Source organism: Talpa occidentalis, unplaced genomic scaffold, assembly GCF_014898055.3.
Source record: "Talpa occidentalis isolate TD23 unplaced genomic scaffold, MPIMG_talOcc4v2.1 talOcc4.2, whole genome shotgun sequence".
NCBI lineage: Eukaryota > Metazoa > Chordata > Mammalia > Eulipotyphla > Talpidae > Talpa > Talpa occidentalis.
The window spans coordinates 109,850,723-109,874,126 of NW_023602073.1; the positions used below are offsets into that span (position 1 = coordinate 109,850,723).

The following is a 23,404-nucleotide window of genomic DNA, read 5'->3' on the forward strand; positions in this document are numbered from 1 at the left end:
TTCTGTTGTCTTTGTCTGGGTTTTATATCAGTTAATATTGGCCACATACAATGTGTTTGAAAGTATTCCCTCTCAGAGTTTTTTGGAAGAGTTTAAGAAGGATAGGTATTAGTTCATCTCTAAAAGTTTGGTCGAACTTGCTAGTGAAACCATCTGGTTCCTGGATTTTTGTTGAGACACTTTTGATTAGTTTCAGTTTCCTTGCTTCTAATTGATATGTTCAGGTTTACTGTTTCTTCCTAATTCAACCTTGGATTGTTTTATATTTCTAAATACTTGTCCATTTCTTCTAGGTTATTCAACTTACCAGTATTCAAATGTTCATAGTAATCTCTTATGATCCTCTGAATTTCTGAGATGTTCTCATTCACCTCTGTTTCTCCCAGTTTTCCCTTGTGAACCTAGTTAGAGGTTTATCTATTTTGTTAATTTTTTTTCAGTGATCCAGCTTTTGGTTTCATTAATCTTTTGGACAGCCTTTTAGATTTCTATTTCATTTAATTCTGCTCCAATTTTTATTGCTTTATTCCTTCTACTTGCTTTTGGTTTCGTTTCTTCATCTTTTTCTAGTTCATAAAAGTGAGACATAAGATTATTTAAGTTCTTTCTTCTTTTTTTTTTAAATTTTTCTAGAGGCATGTTTTTATTTATTTATTTGTTTGTTTTGTTTATACATGCACTGGGTACAGTCAGAAGCACGGGAGGGTGAGAGAATTCACCAGATCCAGAGCAGGGAGCAGAGCAAGCAGAAGGACCGAAGTACACTGCTGAGGGGAGCAGCGGGCGGCAGGAGAGGTCTGCGTGCCATGTGGGACCCTCCTCCGGTGGCCGGGGAGCAGCCGGGGATCGAACCGGCACCACAGAGGCCGCGGGCAGCTTCGCAACCCAGCGCTCAACCGCTGCACCACCGGGGAGGCCCTCTTCATTCTTTATTGATATGGAACTGTATTGCTATATACTTCCCTCTTAGTACCATTTTTGCTGTGCCCTATCAGTTCTTTTTTGATTTCCTCATTAATCCAAGTCATTCTAGTTGTGGGTCATTCAATCTCCATATACTAGAAATTTTTCCTGCTTTCTTTTTGATTTCTAGTTTGATAGCATTGTGATCAGAAAAGATACTTGATATGGTTTCAGTCTTCATGAATTTATTGATAACTGTTTTGTGACCCAGTATTTGGTCTATCCTGGAGAATGTTCCATGTGCACTTAAGAATGATGTGTATTCAGCTTTTTAGCTGTGCAATGTGCCAAGAATGCCTATGAAGCCCATGTGGTTTGATTCTTTGTTTAAAGCTGTTGTGTCCTTATTTGTTTTCAGTCCAGTTGATCTGTCCATTGGTGAAAAAGGGGTGTTAAAGTCCCCTAAGTGTTTAGCAGTCTTAAAGACTTTGACTCTAATCCTAGGTGTATGTCAATTACTAACTGGGAATGCAGAAAATTCTTTAAAAAACACTGAATATCAAGTTTCTTTATCTTTTAAATGAAGGTGGAAATATCTGCTTTGTAGTATTGTAATGACTATGTATAGTATTTAAGAAGTTGCCTGATTTCTAGTCAGTATTACATATCTTTCAGTTCCTTTTGTTTGTCATTTGTCTTCAGCACTTACTTCAGTGTAGCCATGTAGTAGGAATTTGTGAATGTATATTAAATTGAATATAAACTACAGTATATCAAATGGGAACATTTAACTAGGTGAATTATCCATACATTTAGTAAAATACTCTTTGAACTCCAATTAGGTTTTTAAAAAGAAGCTAAGTAGCTGTTGCTGCTTAAATGGTCTAAGGGTACCATTTTCTTTTTAAAAAAATACTAAAGTAAGACTCTCCTGGAATGGTAAATCAGGTTACTTCCATAAAGCCATATAATTCATATAATTATTTTGTGTTAGTTTATAGGAAAACTACTTTTAATGACCTGTCTTAAAAGTTTTTCTTTTTCTAAACTGATGCATACTAATATAAATAAGCATTATTCATTCTGTTAGTTTTGACACTTGGATTTTTAAGGAAAAGATCTGCATAGCCACGAGAAGTTCCAAAGTATTTATGTAGATCTTTGTAATTACTTTAAAAATCCTCTTTGCATGTATTTCATTTGTAAGTATTATTATAGTTATTCACTGTGGAGAATGTAGAGGTCCTTAATACCATGCTCAAAAAATGAATGTCCCATAATTCCAGTACTCTATCTTATCTGACCAAGTGCTCATTTAGCTCTGTTTAGAAATCATTAAAAAATTGTAGGCAAGAACTTCTGATGAATTTTTAAATAGTATTTAGTAAATAGTGACAAATGTTGACATAAATGTACTATAAAATCTGTATGTCTAAAAAAATAATATTAACTAAGATTAAGAATTTTGGTAGCTGAATAACATTTCAGGAAATGGATCTATTGCTTTGATAATTAGCATAATATTTGAATTGCAAAAAAACTCCTCAATATAATGAGTACAGTCCTTTTTCACTTAAGTGTCTTATAAAAACCTTAAAGGTTTTCAAGCCAAACAAATTCTGTTTAGAATTTTGTTTAGAAAATACTTCCCAGAGTATGAAGTTTGAATTATAGAGCCTTGTAAAGCCTTATTTTTTTAAAAGTTAATCCTTTAAAAATTATATATTGAAGACTTAAAGGCATTGTTACTATACTTTAACTTTGCTGATGAGTGGAAATCTTTTAATCAAGACTATTACAAGTGGATCTTTACATTTCTCATTGCTATTAACCTACAATTCTATAATTATGTTCTTTGATATTCATTAATGCATGTTTTTTCCCCAATAAATTTTAAAAATATATTGAGGCATAATTGATATACATAAGTGGTACATATTTAAAGGGTACAATTTCAAAAATTGACATCATATATATATATATATATATATCTCATCATCACCACAATTAATACAATGAACATTTCCATCACATCCAAAACTTTTCCATGACTCTTCCTTTTACATTTCTTGCTACCTTCCTTTTCCCCTTCCCTAGGCAACCACTGTTTTATACCCTGTTATTTTGTATTAGTTGTCTTTTTCTAGTTTTATATAAATTAAATCATTACCATATGTACCTTTACTTATTATTTTTTGGTCTTATCTTTTTTCTCTGTGTAATTATTTTAAGATTCACATACTTTGTTATTTGTATAGCAGTTTATCCCTTTTATTGCTGAGTAATATTTCTTTCTAGAGATAAGCCACAGTTTATCTTTCACCTAATAATGGACATTTATATTGCTTTCAGTTTTTGACTATTACAACCAAAGCTTCAATTTTTAGCTGTTATGAATAAAACCACTATAAACATTACTACTGTAAACTACTATAAACATTGTTTTAAAAGTTATTTGATTTCTGATTTTTACCACTAACTGGAAATTATTAACTCTTAAAATTTTTCCACCTTTCCCAGCAACTTGGTAATTAGGGAAGACTATTAAACTATCTCACCTTATAGTCATTATCTTCATTTTACCCATTTTATTCATTTGAAGTTTTGACGGTAGAGAAGAAAAGATTTCATTATGAATTTTGAAATCCTAACAGCCTGACCAGCATTGTTACCTTTATAATATCCCCAGGTAAAAATTTTAAATGTAATTGAAGTCTCTACACCTTAATTAACATATCTACATATCTTTCTTCACTATAATAATGTTATGATGAATATTTTTCTAAAGAGAATATGTTTCTTAATGATATTTTATTTCTATAAGTAAATATGGCAGTTGAAGTTGTCAAATTTTCTGTAAAGAAGGAATTAGAGATAGGATCCCTTCATACAATACTTTACAAAATTGAGATACAGAATCTGATTTATAATTATTATTGCTATGAAAAATTTTTAGTGCTCTATTTTTATAACTTTTTACTTTTAAAATCTCATTTCTTATATAGTTGACTTTTAAAAAGAATGTTTTATGTTCAACAAAGTTTCTTGAAAAAATATTCCTTTCTAAGTTTCCACTTTTTTTTTTTTTAAGATTTATTTATTCATACAAGAGCTGGGGTGCAGGCCAGAGATGCGGGGGGGGGGTGTTGAGAGGATTCACCAGAGACAGAGCAGGGACCAGAACAGACAGACTGACTGAAATACACTGCTGAGGGGAGCAGCGCATGAGGCAGGAGAGGTCTGCTACGCCATGTGTGTAGCTCCCTGGCCGGGCAGGGATCGAACTCGTGCTGCAGAGGCTGTGGATTGTTTCATAATGTGGTGCTTAACCCCTTGCACCACCAGGGAGACCCTAAGTTTCTACTTTTAAAGAAAAATATACAAAGCTTAAAATGTCTTGCCCCTTTCCACTTTTGCTCTTGACAGTGTGTGTGTGTGTGTGTGAGTGTGCGTGCATAGATGTGTAGTGTGAGACATACATCTATCTATAAGTATTTATGTCACCACTCTAAGATAATAAATATTACCTATTTATGGTATGTAATTGCTTGAAACTTATAGTCTATTAAAAGTGGAGTTTTAATTTTTAGGTAATTTCTTTTAAAGTAAAGTGGCCGTAATGTCAAATATTTAACTGGGATAGAAATACATGCACAGTTCTGTCTACTGATGTGTTTTAAGAGCCTTATTTTATTATATACTCTTTATTCTTTTCTGACAACTTTTATTATAGATTGAGAAAGGGAGAATAGGGGTTTTTTCCCAGTAGAATACTACATATCTAAATATTATATACTTTAAAAATGTATCTTATTATGCAGGGTTATTGATCATTTATGTTATCTCCACTTTTTATTATTTTTATTATGGGTTAAAGTTAATTAGATTTAATGGCTTTTGATTTTCTTTCTGTGATTATTAATATGTTTTTTCTTAATAAGAATATAGTGACTTTTGTGTAACTTGAATAGAATTCAATTTTGGTTACTTTTCTTCTCTTTTGATCCTTTAGCTCTTTTATTAGAGGAAGCATTATTTTCCAGGGCAAAATATAAGCTAGCATTATGATATAAACTAAATAAAAAACAAATACCATTTTTTTTTCAGATCTCTATAAAAATGGACTCCAAAGAGCAAACTTTGTACCATTCATAGCTGTTCTGAAGGTAAAGAAAATCACTTACTTATATTCAATGACTAATATATTGATTGATAATCAGAGACTTAGAGATTGCCATGTCTTACATTCAAGCAGAATTTGTTTTGATAGTCAAAAACACTAATGGAGAATAGAATTTTTTATATGGTATCATTAATGTGTACACAGAAAAAAATACAAAATATAGTCTAAATTATTATCTAACAAACATTTGGTAGTTTGCATTTTATAAATTTTAATTTGAGATTTGCTCATAAATATTATAGAGATGTTTAAACTTATACATTGATTTCTGAAAAAATGTTTAATGTTCCCTGTTTCCTTCAGGTTAATGGCCATTAATATGTTTTCCCAGCTATTAAAGTTGCTATTCTAGAGTAGCATTATTACAAAAATATTCTAATATATTTAAATGTGATTGCCATCAAGTTATCATGAAATTATGTCAAGTTGAGGCACATAAATAGTTTAAATATTTGTGTGTATTATCACTGCATAGAGTTTAAAATAGTCTTCATTACAATATGATTAAGAATAAAATTGTCAGGCCTCCCCGGTGGCTCAGCGGTTGAGTGCTGGATTGCGAAGCTGCCCACAGCCTTTGCAGCGCCGGTTGGATCCCCGGCCGCCGGGCAAGGGTCCTGCATGGCGTGGCAGACCTCTCCTGTCACCCGCTGCTCCCCTCAGCAGTGTACTTCGTCTGTCTGCCTGTTCTGCTCTCCGCTGTGGCTCTGGTGAATTCTCTCACCCTCCTGCGCTTCTGACTGTATCCAGTGCTTGTATAAATAAATAAATAAATAAATCTTAAAAAATAAATAAATAAAACACTTAAAAAAAAAAAGAATAAAATTGTCTCCTTTTTCCATGTTAATTTTAAGTAATTTTTACATAATTATTCAGTAATTTTACATTGTACTAATATTTATTGAGAACCTACGATGTGAGAAGTGCTACATTAGGCATATTAAATAAAATAATCATGAAATAGGCCAAGTTTCTTGCTTGTAAATCATTTATCAGTCATACAATATGTGAACTAATACCTATAACATAAAGCAAAATCTAATAATTATCAAAAAGAAGTATAATTATGTGCCCAAACATAATTTCCATTATTCATCAGTACATAATTTTTCCCAGTCCTTAACAACATAGCTGAATTTAAATAAAACAAACCTTAAACCTTAATTCTTATCTAGAAGTAAAAACGTTTTATCTTCAAATATCTAAAGACATAGTCAGACAATCATTTTGAAATATAGTTTAGTTGGAATTGTTGTTGGTGCCAAACTTTATTTCCTGTGCTATACTTAGGATAATTCAAACATCTGTTTTCTTGACCAATTTTAGGTTCCCAGAGGATTTTAATTTCTCTGAGATATTTATAGATGTAGGGAAAAGTACTTCTTCAAGACTTATGCTGTTAGTACTTTTTTCCCCTTTATATTCATGTTTTGCATTAGGAAGAAAGTAAATTTGCAGTGTTTTCTCCACTCTAAAGTAATATGGTGTATATAGACCCCCAAATATAAACAGGGAAGCTAAGAAAAATAGGTACTAAAAATAGTATCTTCATATAGTATAATATATACAAAATATAAAGAGAGAAGGCTCACAAAATGAAACTAACTAAAAGGTTTGTGGGGAACTTTGTAGTTGTACTTAAAAACCCAAACCTTATTTCTTGGCCACTAATTTTTCATATTTTAATACATAATAGCATTATTAATGAAGAACTAAATTGGCCAGACTGATTTTAGTTCCCTTCCCCATCCTTAATGTATTTGAAGAGGAAGGACACCCAGAAAAGATGAATAATCTGTTTGAAATCGAACAAGAACTGAGATAAATAATAGCATAATTTAAAATTGAATATGACCTCTAAAGTGCCAGGGCAACTAAATGCCAGATTGGATGAGAAAAGATCTAAAATGTCTCATTTATTCAAAATGACTTTTCGTATATAACAAAGCATCAGACAATGAAATAATCAATAGAGCTGGTTTCTGAGGAGCTTTGTTGGGGGCCATGAGTTTCTCTTGTAAGGAAATGTTTCATATTAACTTAAAAGGGCCCAGTGGACCATGGTGGAGGACTGTGAGTCCCTAGATGGTGGGTGTGTTGTGGTAACACACTCTGAGGGGGTGTGATCCTACACCTCTGAACATACACAGTGATGTAAAACAATGTTATCTCAATAAGAAAAAAAATTTTTTTTAAAAGATTTATTTATACAAGAACCGGGGCACAGGCCAGATGTGCGGGAGGGTGAGAGGATTCACCAGAGACAGAGTGGAGAACAAAACAGGCAGACTGACGAAATGCACTGTTGAGGGGAGCAGTGGGCCAGACAGGAGAGGCCTGCAGCGCCATGTGGGAATCTCATCCATCCGCCGGGATCGAACCCACACTACAGAGGCTGTGGACAGCTTCACAGTGCGGTGCTCAACTGCCTGTGCCAGCAAGGAGGCCCTCAATAAGAAAAATTAATACAGTAAAATAACAACAAAAAAACAACACTTGCTTATCCATGTATACTAGTGAGAATTACTATTTCACTTTGGTCCAACTAAGCACAAGTCAATCTTAAAACAAATGGAGAATCTTAGTTTAATAAACAGAGAAATTTATTTAGGGGTGAAGTACAGTTTAAAATCCATTTTTTCCTTTGTGTTCTTTTCTATAAGCCAACTGATAATAAGTTTGTAATTCACTACAATAACTTATGATTCGTTGCTTGGAATATTGCAAGATAGCAAAAACTTAGGTACCTAAGTTCTTTGTAAATAATTTTACAAGGTAGTAGGAATGATGAGGACTATTAAGCTGTTAAAAAACAAAAATGTGGCATGTTCATACAATGAAATATTGTTCTGCTATAAAATGGAATGAAATTCTTGCATATGCTCCATTTCGAATGGACCTTGAAAATAAGCTCAGTGAGATAAACAGACACAAAAGGACAAAAATTATATTATTTCACTTATATGAGGTACCTAGAAAAGGCAAATTCATAGAAACAGTAAAATAGAGGTTACCTGGGGCTGGATGAAGTGGCCAGTTATATGGTTTTAGAGTCTCTGTTTCGGATGACAAAAAAAGTTTTGGAAATAGTGGTAATGGGTTGCATAACATCATGATGTAATTAATGTCATTGAATTGTACACTTAAAATGGTTTAAATGATAAAATTTTATGATTACTATAATTTTTAAAATATGAAAGAAGAAAAGTCACAGGACTAGAAAGGAAATAAAAATATTCAGGTACATTTCCTCTAGAAAGCCTTCCTAGAGTATATCCCTTGAGACAAAGCAAAGTAAAACTAAACAAAGCCTCCCAACCCCCATTTCCTTACATATATTTTCCACTATTTTTAAAGTAGGGAGGCCTCCATTCGTCTATGTACATCGGTATTTCTGGCTTGCTGATTTTTCCAGCTCCAAGTCTGGAAAATGTGAGTCAAAAAGAAAAGCAGAGAATTTACCATTCTGTTGTCCCTCAAATCCCTAGCTGTTCTTCTTTTCCCCACTCTTCAGTGTCTTCTTAGATTTGTTTTACATATAATTTCCAGGATTCTCAATTGTATGTAGCAGGAAGAATAGGGAAAAGATAGGGAACAGTTAGGTCTATGCTCTCTTCCCAGTTTATTATAAATCAAGTTTATTATAAGTCTTTGTCTGCTAATTCCATCATCTTTGTTACTTATGGTTTTAATTCTATAGTCAGATTCCTTCCCCTCACCTTCTTCCCCACCCTTTGTGCTTCCTGTTTTCCTGCTTCTTTGCAAGCTAGTAATTTGTGATTGGATTGTGATTGGAAACTAGACATTGTACTTATTACCTTAAGTTAATCTCTGACTTCTTTTAAGGTTGTTGAATTTTATTTGGCAAGTGATTACATTTCTTGCAGGTCATCTTGATTCTTTTGAGGCATTTTCATGTTTTGTGAGGGTTTCTGGAATAGCCTTTACTTTTTTGGCCCTGCTTGGTGTGACCCTTCTACACTTGCTACTGAATTCCCTTTATGTTCATTGAAGTCTTTCTATTCTGGCTGTTTAGAATACTTATATCTCCCAGCTTTGTGTGAATTATTTTTGGCCCAGTCTTATGGAGTTTCACTCTATGCTTGAGCAATTTAATTCTCATCCAAAGATTAAAGACATTCTCTTACAGATATCTGGGACCGTTTCTTTGCATTACTGCCTGCCTCATATGCTGAACTCTGCCATGCAAGTTCCAATTTCCTCAGTTTTCTAAAACTCTGGTCATTCTCTTCAAGACTCTCTTCAATGATGCAATCTAGAAATTGCCTCTAGATCGAAAGTCAGGGAAAATTGTAGTGTTTGCTTGCCTGATTTATTTCCTGCATCTCAGGGATTGTTATCCTTTGCTATTCATTGTGTTATGTCAGATATCAGATGCTTCATATATTTAATCCAGTGTTTTATAGTGATTTATGGTAGGAAAGCAAAATTGAGTTCTAGCTACTTTGCCTTGGCCAAGCACATCATTTTAATTATAAAGAAGAAGGAAATAAGTTATTGTTTTTATTTTTTTGTAATTTGTTAACTCAGATATAAATTTTTCTTTAGATGCAGAAATATAAATAGGATAACTGTTAAAAACCACTGATGGGCATATCTTTTCCTCACACATTTAGTTAAACAGACGATAGTACAGTCACATGAGGGGTACAGTATAGCTATTTGGTACATACTTTCAAAAAGTGATAGGAAAAGTTATGCTCACTGACAATGTGAGTGAAAAAACTGTAATGTAAGAGTATATTATTCTCTCAATTGCAGAAATAATACACACGCTTAGAAAAAAACTGGAAGTAAGTATCCCAGAATGTAAATAGAACTTATTTTTGAATAGTAAGATTATTGATGATTAAAACCTCCTGTTTTAGGCTGTTATAAAATTTCTGGGACAATTATTCTTATAGTAAAAGCCATTTCTTTGCCTCTTCTTAGGAAAACAGCAGACCTGAATAGCATTGCCTGTATTAAAAACTGAAATGTTTACAAAAAGCAAAATGGATTGAACATGGATTCTACTTAGAAGCGTTTATTAAAAGAAATGGAATGATAGGCAGGAAGCAGCAGGATTAGATGAGAGAGCGAGAGAGAGACCTGAACTAACAAATAAAAGCACATGAAGGATATATTTGGGAAGAAGAATTACTGGAGATTTTTTTGATAAAGCTTTTCTATATCTTAAGAGAAATAAAAGAAGTTATTGTACAGATGAAATAAGAGATCAGAGAAGAAATAGCCAGAAGGTTAGATAAAAAGTGAGCAGATAGAGCTAAGAAAACAGACCTCCAGTAGACCCATTAAAAATGTGAAGAGCATCTTAGAAAAAAACAAGTTAAAGAATCAACACTTCTGAATATAACATCAATGGTAAAGGGACTAGACTATGAAAAATATCACACAAAATGAAGCTAGAATAGTGAGAGAGAAAAACTGTTACAGAAAAGGTGCTAGGTATGGAAATCAGACAGCAGAGATTGAATATTCAAGTCATTCCTCTTTCTAAAAAAAGAGACCATAAAGATAAAATAGAAGAATATCATGGTACATAACTGAAATTCAAGGACAAAAAGAATCCTACAGTTTACATAGAAGAAAATTCAATGGGAAAAATATCAATCTGGACTGAGACTTGTTTGTATTAGGTAGATATTAGAAAAGACTAGATTTTACTGTATTAAAATTTTTTTAAAAAAAGATAATGCCCTTTTATCAGCTAGCTGTTATGAACATTTAAGTCCACAGATAAGTATTTTTGAATATTGTAGGAATTAAAAGACCTCATGAAAGTTTCTGAACAAATTATAAGATTTTACACCATCAGTCAAAATTAGAAAGAAGAAGAGAAAATAGGAATTTTTTTGTGTGTGTGATTTGGTAACTCAGAGATGTATTTTTCATTAGATGCAGAAATATAAATAGGATAACTGTAAAAAACCACTGATAGGCATATCTTTTCCTCCCACATTTAGTTAAATGATGATACAGTCACATGAGAGGTATAGTATAGTTTCTTTCTTTTTTTAAAAAAGATTTATTTATTTATTTATTTATTTATTTATTTATTTATTTATTTATTTATTTATACAAGCACTGGGTACAGTCAGAAGCTCGGGAGGGTGAGAGAATTCACCAGAGCCAGAGCAGGGAACAGAACAGGCAGAGCGACGAAGTACACTGCTGAGGGGAGCAGTGGACACGGCAGGAGAGGTCTGAGCGCCATGTGAGATCCTCGCCTGCGGCCGGGGATGAAACCGGCGCTGAAGCCCTAGTATAGTTTCTTAAAAAAGGGTAATGCCCTTTAATCAGCTAGCTGTTATGAACATCTAAGTCCGCAGATAAACATTTTTGGATGTTATAGGAATTCAAGCCCTCATGAAGCTTCCTGAAAAAATTGTAAGATTTTATACCATCAGTCAAAATTAGAAAGAAGAAAATGGGATTTTCTTTTGGTAAGTTGATAACCCAGAGATATTCCCTCCACCAGTTTTTATTGTTTACATTGGCGATATGACAGTATGACACCATTGATGGTAGTCTTTGTATCTGATTAAATATTGTCTTATCCTGGCCTATCAGTTAAGGAATGCACCTTTTTTTCAAATCATGTGAGAATGTCTATAATTCAGTGACTGAAGAATACTAGCCTGTGAGAAGTGGCCCCAGTACACATAACAACTTGAAAGTGAGATGGCCTGTGTCAGGAGTGTTTCCAAAGATGATGCTGAAATTAAGACTTAGTGGACAAAGTGGGAAAGGACATTTATCATGGAGGGGAAAAACTCAGGGGAAAGACATGGAAACATCAGAATTTTATTTTTTTTAAAGATTTATTTATTTATGCATACAAGAGCTAGGATACAGCTCAGAGATGCGGGGAGTGAGAGGATTCACCAGAGACAGAGTGGGGAGCAGAACAGGCAGGCTGACTGAAATATGTTGTTGAGGGGAGCAGTGGGTGAGTCAGGAGAAGTCTGCTTCTCCATGTGGCTTGCTCCCTGGCTGGCCGGAAATCGAACTCATGCTGTAATGGCTGTGGATTGCTTCATAGGTTGCGTCTTAACCCTTGCGCCACCAGGGAGGCCCAACATCAGAATTTTAGATTGAAAATTTCATTATTAATCGTCATTGAGATTTCACAAAATATTAACTGCTGCTATTCTTCAGTTTAGTTGGGGTTTGTTTGAAACTCAGATCTTCTTCCTGACCCTATTCCAAATAAAAGTAGCATATGTTTTGTATTGTATATCATTAAAAAATCATTTTGATAATCAACATTCCCTTATTTATATAAAAAAAGATGATTCATTCTGATTATTGTGCCTGCTTCAAATTTGAAACTTCTTGCTAACCATATGACAATGTTATGATTTTACTGATTTATTCTTGAAGACTCTTTTTGGGATTTTAATAAAACTTAGGTAATTCTTCTAATGTATATGAATACACATAATTGTGAAAGTATTTATTGGTACCTACATAGCACCATTCTATAAAATTAAATATATTTCTTCATCTCTTTTCTGCAGTATTTTAAAATAGACTGTGATATCTATACCAAGTGTTTATAAACCATAGCCATAGCCAAATCAGGCCTGCCTTCTGTTTTTGTAAATAAAATTATAGTGAAAAACTTCATGTTCATTTGTTTCTTTATTGTCCACAGCTATTTTCATACCACAGTGGCAGAATTGAGTAACTGCAGCAGAGACTTTATTTACAATCTGGTTCTTTACAGAACGTTTCCTGACCCCTGATTTATTTGACTTACAAAGGACAGAGAGACAGACAACTGTTTAAGAATATGTGTAAATAGCGCTTTTTCCCTATAAACTATTACTTGTTTTCTGTGTTGGCAATCATGTGTCAGCACAGATTCACTTGTAGATATTGGAGAAAGTAGCATTTTAAGAACTTGCTGCATAAATGATTGATAAAAGGGAGAAAGCTTGATGAATCAATAGACTCAAGTGTGGACCAGTATCATTTTCAAATAATTCAATAATGACAAATATGAGCGTTGGTTATGCATGTCATTATTTATTTTTTAACTTCAGGTTTGTACCTTTTGACCACCTTGACCCATTTCACCCACCCCATATCTTCTCTGCCTTTGGCAACCACCAATTTAGTCTCTATATCTATGAGTTTGGATTCTTTAGAGCCCACATGTATTTGAGATCATGCAGTATTGGTTTTTCTGTCTGACTTATTTCTTTCAACTGAACTACTATTATTTGCTTCTTGATAAATTGCTTTCTCATCTGATCAAGTTCCAACAATGCATGATTGTAAAGTCGAGGCTGGGGCAGAGATGAGGTGTTTTATATTTGCATAAAATATATACTTCTTCACTTACACTTTCATAAACTTCTTTGATTCGTTACATAATGAGTCCTGAAATAAATAAGTGCTCTTAATAACTTTTAGAGATATAAAAAATTTGTGTGAATTATGTTAACTTTCCTTTTATGATATTTCTTAATCAGTTTAACAGTGTGGACAAATCTAAAATACTTCCCCCACCCCCCTCATGGGAAATGTTCCTGTGAAATATTGTAGGTAGTGTTTGGCTACAGAGTGATAGATTCTGTTATCAGTATTATAACACTTTAACACTCATTCACAATGACATTTTACCAAATTATCTTTTTCAGTTTTAAAAATATCTGTTTAAGATTAAATGTGTTAGGTCATTAGTAAATTACTGAAGTCTGGTTAAAAATAACTAAGGCATTCTACAATATAATTTTCTCTTTGATGAATGTCCTCTGATAAAATTAGAGAAAAATAAGTTACTAGCATTAATGCTTATAAATATGAATTTTCTTTTCTTGAGAAAGAGTTGTCCATTTGGAAATATCCTAACCTGATTTGGTTAAACATTTGTTGGGCTTAAATATGCAGCCCATAAAAATACTTTATAATCTAAGGTGCTAATAGTTTTGCTGTTATTATTATTACTATTTTTATAGTATTTTTTTGATGTTCAGGTAATGACATGGTCTTCTCCTTGGTGGTTAGTGGTTCTCAATTGGTCTACATCCTTTACCTAAAACTTAAAAAAAAATAAAGCTATGTATTAGCCTTTGTGTTTTTGTTTTCTGATGAATTTTTCCAAGGAATTTCATACCTATAATGAACTCTTTGAGAACTCTTCTGATGATGTGATCTCTATCATTAACTTCAGAAAAATTGTTTATAACTCTTAGATAAAATGATTCAACATTCTGACTTTGTCCAGCCAGCTGTATTAGGATTTATAAACTTGCTAAATGTATATTTAACATTTTTTCCTGCCACAATTTTCAATTCACTGGTGAAATTGATTTGTCAGTTTGTTCATTGAAACTTTCAATACTAGAGCTTTCACAGGACTAAATAATCAAAATCAGCCTTTGAGGATAGTGTCAACCCCCCTGATCGCCACTGTGTTGTCACCTGAGTCAGCCTAGCAGGGATTAACCCTTTGTTAGTGTGATAATGTCTTTACTTATGAGTTGGCTTTTTAATGCTTAAGAGTGAAAAAAAACAAAAGATAGAACAAAAGTAGTAAACTGGACTCCTGAATTGAAAAGAGTTGTGGCTTTCCTCCACAAACCACACAAAAAGGATTCATTTGAATTTTAGTATTTTATATTTTAAGATACGAAAATTGTTATTTGACTTATAAAATATTTCTGTAATTATCAAGTTTTAGGTTAAATAAATTAAGGAAATCTATCTCAGATATTTTTATAAACTAACCTATTACACATATGTTTGAGAAAATACATTTAAGAAAATCTGTTATAGTAACAGGTATTAAACTTTATTTGTGCTGTGTCCTTGAAATTAATAAATATCTAGAATAAAAATTGTTGCGATATGAATTGAAAATGTAATTTTTGTTCATTCTTACACCAGCATATATACCTTGCATTCATTGAGGCCTACAAATAGAAAAATAATTTGGGGTGTAAGCCTTTTAAAATAATATTTTCTGTAATTGTCTTATATAAAATGAAAATAAAGATTTCCCATGAAATATGTAAATTATATATTTGTATCTAATATCACACAGCAAACTACTGCTTATATGTGAAGTATGTACTTTTAGGTCTTGAATTCTCTCCTTTTAGAATAATAGTTATTTTTTATTAAATTATAGGAAATCAATTCTTTGACAAAAATGGTTTAAAGGAAGTGTGTCTTAAATATGAATTAGTTGCTTCTTTGACTCATGAGATAAATTAGTTTAATTACATGTGGCAATTTTCTTGGCTAGTGATGTAATGTGAAATAAAATTCTCTCTTTCCCCTCCCTGCAAACTCAAGCCAATTAATAGAACTTTTAAGCTCTTTGTCATAGGCCACCATGGAGGTCTGCAGAGAAGAACTTTAATCCAATAAACATTTCATTTAGATCATGAAAAGAAAACATGAGGAGAAGCTCCTGTAAGAGAGGGTGTTACTATGATTCCAACCATGAAGAGATGTGAGGAATTTGCCAAATTAACCAAGAGGTCCTCATATTTAACGCATAAATGTGTCAAAACTAACAGAATAATTATTTAATTTGCTTGAACTCTATTTTGAAAAAACTCTAAAAGCCACAACTGTTTTCTTCAAAGCCTTCACTGTTGGGCTGGGTGGACAGGGCAAAGGGAGGTTGTGAGAAACCCAGATAGCAAATAACACTGGCCGAAGCTGGTCAGAAAAGGGAATAGATAATTAGACGTAATTAGCGTGTATGAATTGTTGTCTCTCTGCCCTTAGCTTGAATAAATTTTGAAGAAAAAACCCTAGTGGTGAAAATCCTTTGATGTAGGAAGAGTCATTGTGGCTTGGCAGCATAAAGGCAGTGTTTTATACTTCTTACATAATAGTCGTGATACAGAAAGAGTGAATGGACTCTGCACCCCCTGTCTGCTTCATAGCAAGGACTTTTGGATTCTCTTGAAACAAAATGCATCACAAGTTTTCAGTTGTTAGTAATGAGGTAGTGGACCTCATCAGGGCTCAGAGGAAGCCATCTTTAGCTTTTGTTTAAATCTTAATCACATTTTTTTTTCTTTTTGGGAAATCTGTTTTCTTAAATTAATATTTCTTTTCCCTTCATTGCTTGCACCTCAAAAAGAAAGGGGAATAATGATCCAGAAAACTAAGTAGAAGAATTAAACAAAAATGATCACATGAAAAACATATATTTTTGTGTTTTTAACCCCCAAAAAGATGCTTGCTATATTCCTTTTTGCCTTAGGTAAGTATGATTCTAGGAAGTTTGTTTTATAATAAAATGTATAAACATATAGGGGAAGATTTTAGATTGTTTTTTGAAAGAATTTATTTTTCAAATTGAAATTACACTAAGTAAAATAAGTATATTCCTGTTTCATTTAAAGAATGGAATAAGTTTACTTTAAAAATTGGGTAAAAATGTATTATTCAGTAGATTTACTGCAAACTTCCTCATTTGAGAAACCTGGTGGAACTATAGGTTTGGGAACCTAGCTATCTGGATATTCTATATCCATCACTGGGAAGACAAATTATTCTTGACAAAGCATTGCATTTATTTTGACATATTCTGAGACCTGAAATAATAAATCATCTAAATGCAGAGTCACTTTATTCTGGTAGTTGAATTATGTTCATTTTGACTATCAAAGTTTTTTTTAATTAACTCTTGGCAAAAAGAAATTATTTATTTCAGAACTATAAATAAATCATGTATTTTGAGGGGAAGTTGAAACAGTTTACACATTATCCTCAACATCAGAATAGTATCTCTAGGTAAGTTTTATATTCTGATAAATGTTCAACCTCTTCCATCAGCTATTTTGGAATTACATAAAAAAAAAAAACCTTTCCTTTAGATACGTATGTGTGCAGATTTTCTTCTAATTAATATTCTTCTTTTAAAATATTTTAATTATAAGACTTACTGCAGTAGTCATCAGTGATCCATTCCTTAATGTGTAATCTATGAATCTATTTTTGTAAGTGTCACTTTACTTTAGTGTATTTTTGTTCTGACGTTTTGATTCTGGATAGACTTCTTTCAAGCCACAATGCTCTAAGATGCTTTTGGCTACTTAACCCATTTTGCATATTGTGCCATTTGTAGAATAAAGTAGCCTTTTATACTTGAAGTTGATTTGAACTCTGAAAGGCAACACCTGAACATCTCACAAAACTGGATAATTATGGCTGATTGTGTTTTTCAGGTATAGGTCACAGGAAATTCATTTGGGGTAAAGTATGTACAAAGCTAAGAAATATGCAGATTTTCTGTTGTAGGATTGTGTAAAAATTATTTACAGTTAATACTTGCATAAAGGTTAGAAAGGTTGATGAAGTGATATTTAGTTTTGCTTTACTATTCACTGCATGTCAGAATGTAATTATGACTGATTCATGAAACTGTCTTAGAAACGAACCATCTTTATTAAAATGCTGATCAAGATAAGAGCTGACAGTAATAAAGAATAGAACATTTTAGTCTTGTTGCTTTTGAATGATTGCTAATTACCCCAGAGGTCATGTATAGTGCTTGGTAGGATTCATTGACATTATTTCTTTTAAGTCTGCTGTTTCAACAACATCTGAGCATGAAGACACAAACTGTGTGCACAGTGAACAATAGTTTGGCCAAGTTTTTGAGGCTTCCAGGTATCCAAAAATCTTTTTCTGCTATAATGAATTTAGTTCTTCTCTTTCTGGAAGCTATAGTATATTAGGGTTATGTGCTACGAAATACTTTGTGTACTCATTTACTACTGACCGTATCTACACTTCCCATTTTAAGTTGATGTTAAAAAGTATGCATAGATCACTGAGACATTGTCTGAATACATTGTGCTCTGAATACATATACACAAACATATAAATTTAATAAGAATGTAATGTAGAATCTATAGGAAGTTCTTAATATTTAATCAGAAGTTACCCTTACTATCAGTAGTCAGTGTCCAACTTGTTTTGGTTTTTATAAAATGTGAATTTGTAAGTTATCTCTAAAGACATGGAAGTCTTTTTCATATATTGTCCAGGCAATAATGAATAATGACGGCTAGAATTCAAATATTATAAAGATAGAGTTGATTAATTAAATAAACCCTGATATAATGTTGAAATTAACTTAAATCTTTAAAATTCTTAAAGTAGAAGAAACCACATAGTCATATCATAGATATTTATGTGGTTTCCATGATATAGCAGAAAAATCAATGAATTAAGAAGGCAACTATTTGTGAGCCTGGCTCTTTTGCTGACTTTGGGCAAGTCTCTTGATTTTGCTTTAGTATACTTTTTAAAAATCTATAAATGGGGTCTCCCCAGTGGTGCAGCGGTTGAGCACTGGGTTGCGAAGCTGCCTGCAGCCTCTGCAGCGCCGGTTCGATCCCCGGCCACTGGGCGAGGGTCCCACATGGCTCACAGACCTCCCCTGCTGCCCACTGCTCCCCTCAGCAGTGTACTTCATCAGTCTACCTGCTCTGCTCTCCCCTTTGACTCTGGTGAATTCTCTCACCCTCCCACACTTCTGACTGTACCCAGTGCTTGTATAAATAAATAAAATAAATCTTTAAAAATATTAAATAAAAAATAAATAAAAATCTATAAATGATGGGATTGGACTAAAAAATTTACGGGGCCTTTATTTTGCTATAAATTCAGTTTTAGAAGTTTAAAATAAATTATTTCTTGTGAATTATGATAGATTTCTGCCCCCACCGCTGACAGTGTTCTAAATATGGTGTTAAGGTCCTAGACTAGCTAGTCTATGAAAGCTCATTTGCCCCGGTAGCTCAAATATTATATCTTTGTAAGATAGCATAGAAGAAAGCAATATTCATATTTCAACATTCATTTATTAAGTGCTTAGCCACTGGGGTTACAATGATGAATATTGTCCTGAAATGAATGTAGCCATCAAGGAAATCAGTGTGTTCTAGTAGAGGAAATAGAGATACCAACAAATAATTATAGGAAAAAAATATACTACAATATAGACTAAGGAATGACTGTATGTTGGGGATTACAAGGCTAAAAACTGTATAAAAGAGCAATGTATTAAGTGAAATAAAACCCATAAATTTTTAATAAATTTTCTACCTTCTGTAATGCTAGCTGTTATGAAGGATCACTGAATGAAATGGAAATTTATGTGAATTCTGAATTGACTTCTTTGTCAATTCAAAAGTTGATGTTCAGGAGTTGATGACTAGAACTTTTGTATGCTGTCACCTTATTTGGATGTGTCACTCCCATCACTTTTGGTTTAATAGTCATGCTTATTGATTTTGTTTTTGTTCCAATTGGAATAGAGTGGAGATTTCCCTGAGAAGATCTGACAAGGCTTAGAAGGGAGGATAGGAGGGGAGAGGAAGAAAGCTAAAAATAGTTTCAATATATGTGAGAGAAGCACCTCACATGGAATTAAACAAATGAATAGTGAAAGCTGAAATATAAAGGCAAGGAATGTATAGAAAGTCCTTTTTTTAAAAAATTTATTTATTTATACAAGAACTAAGGTGTAGGCCAGATGTGTGGGAGGGTGAGAGGATCCACCAGAGACAGAGTAGGGAATAGAACAGGCAGACTGACAGAAATACATTGCTAAGGAGAGCAGCAGGTGAGACAGAAGAGGTCTGCTCACCGTGTGAGTATCTCCACTGCCAGCAGGGATAGAACCGGCACTTCAGAGGCTGTGGACAGCTTCACAGCGCTGCATTCAACTGCCTGCACCACCAGGAGGCCCTAGAAAGTCTTTTTGAGGAGAAAAATATCAAGGTAGTAAGAAAGGGACTACACTCTAAGGTGTAGCCAGAGGTTAAGAGAGCCAATTTGGAAGAGTCTTTGTGTATGTGGAAGACAGAATGAAAACAGAGGATTATCCATGTTAAGCATTTTATAATTTTGTAGTGCCTGTAAATAAGGGTGATCAATCATACTTTAAAAAAAAATATTTATTTATTTATACAAGAACCGGGGTACAGGCCAGATTCATGGGAGGGTGACAGGATTCACCAGAGACAGAGTGGGGAGCAGAACAGGCAGACTGACTGAAATACACTGCTGAGGGATTCAGCGGGTGAGATAGGAAAGGTCTGCCGTGCCTTGTGGGACCCTTGCTGGCTGGCTGGGATCGAACCAGTGCTGCAGAGGCTGCGGACAGCCTACACCACTGTGCTCAACCACCTGCGCCACCAGGGGAGGCCCGATCAATCACACTCTTTAGTGGTACAGCACTGACAGACCAATCAGAACAGATAATGGGACTGTGAATTGTCAGTCATACCACACTGGTGTGTGCTAGTGAGTATCATTTTTGCCTGTAAATAAAAGTATATGTGTGTGAATGAATATGGATTAGCATATTTGTGTATTATGACTTTGTTATTTTTAGGTAAAAGTAATTATATTCTCAGTTGCTTTTATCAGTAAGGAATTCTTTCTTTTTTAAAATATAGTCTACCTCTAGTCATACATAATGATAAGTTAAACATAGTGAATCCATATCTTGTTTTAGCTAATACCTGAGTTTACTCTTCAAATTTTTTATCAGCGATAGGAATAAGTTGCAATTGACTGAATTCATATTCTTTCTCTTCCTCTTTTCATCCTCAAAAGTGCTAATGAGGAAAGAGCAGAACCAGAATTTAGAATATTTATTTTATCCTAGATACTAAAACTCTTCATAATGAAGCCTCTGAAAATGGACGGGGTTGTATTTTAAGCTCGATATTTTATTGAATTTAAATTTTCCTTATTATTGCCGAAGTTGTGGTTGTACTGTAAATGAATCATTTGCATCATGGACTTAGAGTATTTATAGTATGGCTATATTTTTTAAAAACATAATTTATCATTTACTTTTGATTATTTGTATAGAACAAGGAAAAATCTTATGTGTAAATTTGCTGGATTTAAAAAAAAAAGATTTATTTATACATACAAGAGCTGGGGTGTAGGCCAGAGATGTGGGGAGTAAGAGGCTTCACCAGACACAGTGGGGAGTAAAACAGGTGAATTAACTGAAATACACTGCTGAGGGGAGCTTTGGGTGAGACAAAAGAGGCCTGCTGCACCTTGTGGAGTAGCTCCCAGGCTGGGGCTCAAACTCTTGCTGCAGTGGCTGCAGATAGCTTTATAGTGATTAGTCTTAACCTCTTGAGCCATCAGGGAGGCCCAAATTTGCTGGATTTTGAAAAAATACTTTTAAAACTACACATATAGTGGGAATTCCTATTAGCTTAGAAAAGTATTGCGCAACTCCTTTCTATGAGGAAAAAAATGAAAGCTTATGGGAGCTTCAGTTAAGCTTGGTAGCATGGTTTTTAATAAGGATTCTCAAAAGGTACTTGCATTAACTTCTTTCCAGTCTGTTATATGTCATTATTATTTTTTTTTTTAACCTCAGGAATAAATACTCTGATTTTCTTGGATAAAGTAAACAGTGGGAGAAGAATGGAGTATTAATTAAAATTCTGCTTGTTATAACAGAGTTAGAAATGTGTAATGGCTATGATTTCAATAAGACAGCTATCAACTTTTTCTGAGCACTACTATTTGGGGACAATGCATGGAACTCTCTAAGATCTTTCCTTTTGTAAAATTTCATGAGAGATAAATGAATATATGCTGTGCTAACAAGTCCAACTGTCACATACGTGTATATATACTAAACATTAAAACTCTCCTTTCATTTCTCTCTACCCCTATTTTCTTCTATCCTCTACTTCAATCTCATTCCTACTTTTCTCTTCAAGTAGCCACTGTTAAAAATTTAATGTGAAGGAGTAATATCAACATGATGGCTGAATAAAACATTTCTCATTTATGTGCCTCCTTCAACAGCAACAATTTGTCCATCCACAGACAAAAGTGCCTTTGTGGGAGTTATTGGATCCAGCTAAAGGTCCTGGGAGGAGTCTTGCCACCTGTACATCAGGTAATAGGCATCTACACTTTAGTCCCAGCTGTGGACCCTGCAGCATCTCATGAAATAGCTCTGGTCCTTTTGGCCACAGTATGGGAATCCTTGAAAACATTTTCTAAATAATGATCCAAGGATGAGAGAGCCTTTATTTATGTCCAGGTTCCCTGTTAAGTTCCAGAATACCATTGGAGGGAAAAAATGTATGTTTGGATGCAATGAGAAAGAAAAATAGTTTTTACCCATATCACCCCTTCCCCATGGTAGCATGGCTTAGGACCAAGGGAGATCTTGTTGGCCTGTGAATTCTCCTCCAGGGAAAAAAGAAAGCATATGAGTGAGAATCCAGTTCCCCCCAAGTATGCAGATGCTGCCATGTCTCCTTTCTCTCTTCCTCATCCAGAGTACTGAATCATGAGAATGTATAACTGGAGGGCAGTTAGAGGCTGGGAAAGCAACAGATAGGACTCTTGCAGGTTATTAAAAGTACACAAATTCTACTACCTGCTTCACAGACATCATCAGGAAGCCCATCCAAGGGCTGCAGAGAACATCTCACACAAGAATTTCTTATCTAGTCCAAGGACATTGCCGGTGCTCTGGACACCTCATTTGCATATAAACCCACCCTGTGACTGGACTGCTGTACATGCTCCTGATGGTGATGATGAGATAGAGCCTTGGCAGATGGCCAGTATACGTCTTCAGAAAGTCAGACCAAATCTGCAGACAAGGGATAGATTATAAACTTGAGCTTAAGGCTACCTTTGGGAACACAAAAGGGAGGCTGTCAGTGCTTAGCTTCATGTGTTGTAGGATCTGGAGAAGGCACACGAGCTTCAGAATTCTCCCACAAGAGGGAGCAAGAAGGTGTGTCATAAAGCAGGTCTTGTCTATGGAAGTTCTAGGAGAGCTGATGGAAGATAGATCTCCCTTGAAACAAGTTAGTAAAGACTGGAGGAGGTGACTGCTACTTTGCATGTAAAGGCAGCATTGCAAAACTTAAAGAGCATGAAAATTCAAGAAGACATGATAGTGATAAAGGATCAAAATAATCTCCCAATAACTGATCCCAAAAGGTCTGGAGCTCTGGGTTTATCCCTAAAGAATTCAAAATAGTTGTCTTAAGGAAACTCAGTGACAACAAGAAAACATAATTCAATAAAATACATGAACAAAATCCAAAGTTTAACAGAGAGTTAGAAATAATAAACTAGAATCAAACCAAAAAATTCTGAAGCTGAATAATACAGTGAATGAAATGAAAAGTGCAGTTGAGATATCAATATCAGAAAAGATAAGCAGAAGGAAGAATTTCTGAGTTAAAAGACAGGAGCTTAAACTTTATCTAATCAAAGAAGAAGAAAGAAAAAAGAATAAAA

At 33.8% G+C, this 23,404-nt stretch overlaps 1 protein-coding gene across 3 annotated transcripts in view; it reads left to right on the forward strand.

Annotated features, from left to right (window-relative positions):
- The window catches only part of AFG1L (AFG1 like ATPase), a 135,665-nt gene that overhangs the window by 51,509 nt on the left and 60,752 nt on the right, over nucleotides 1–23,404 (forward strand). For all 3 annotated transcript variants that reach the window (XR_005126910.1, XR_008553311.1, XM_037520180.2), the window contains exon 7: nucleotides 5,011–5,069. Coding sequence is in view for 1 of the 3 variants with exons in the window: in XM_037520180.2 (XP_037376077.1) it covers nucleotides 5,011–5,069 (59 nt within the window). In the remaining 2 variants the exon portion in view is untranslated. The remainder of the gene's footprint in view (nucleotides 1–5,010; nucleotides 5,070–23,404) is intronic.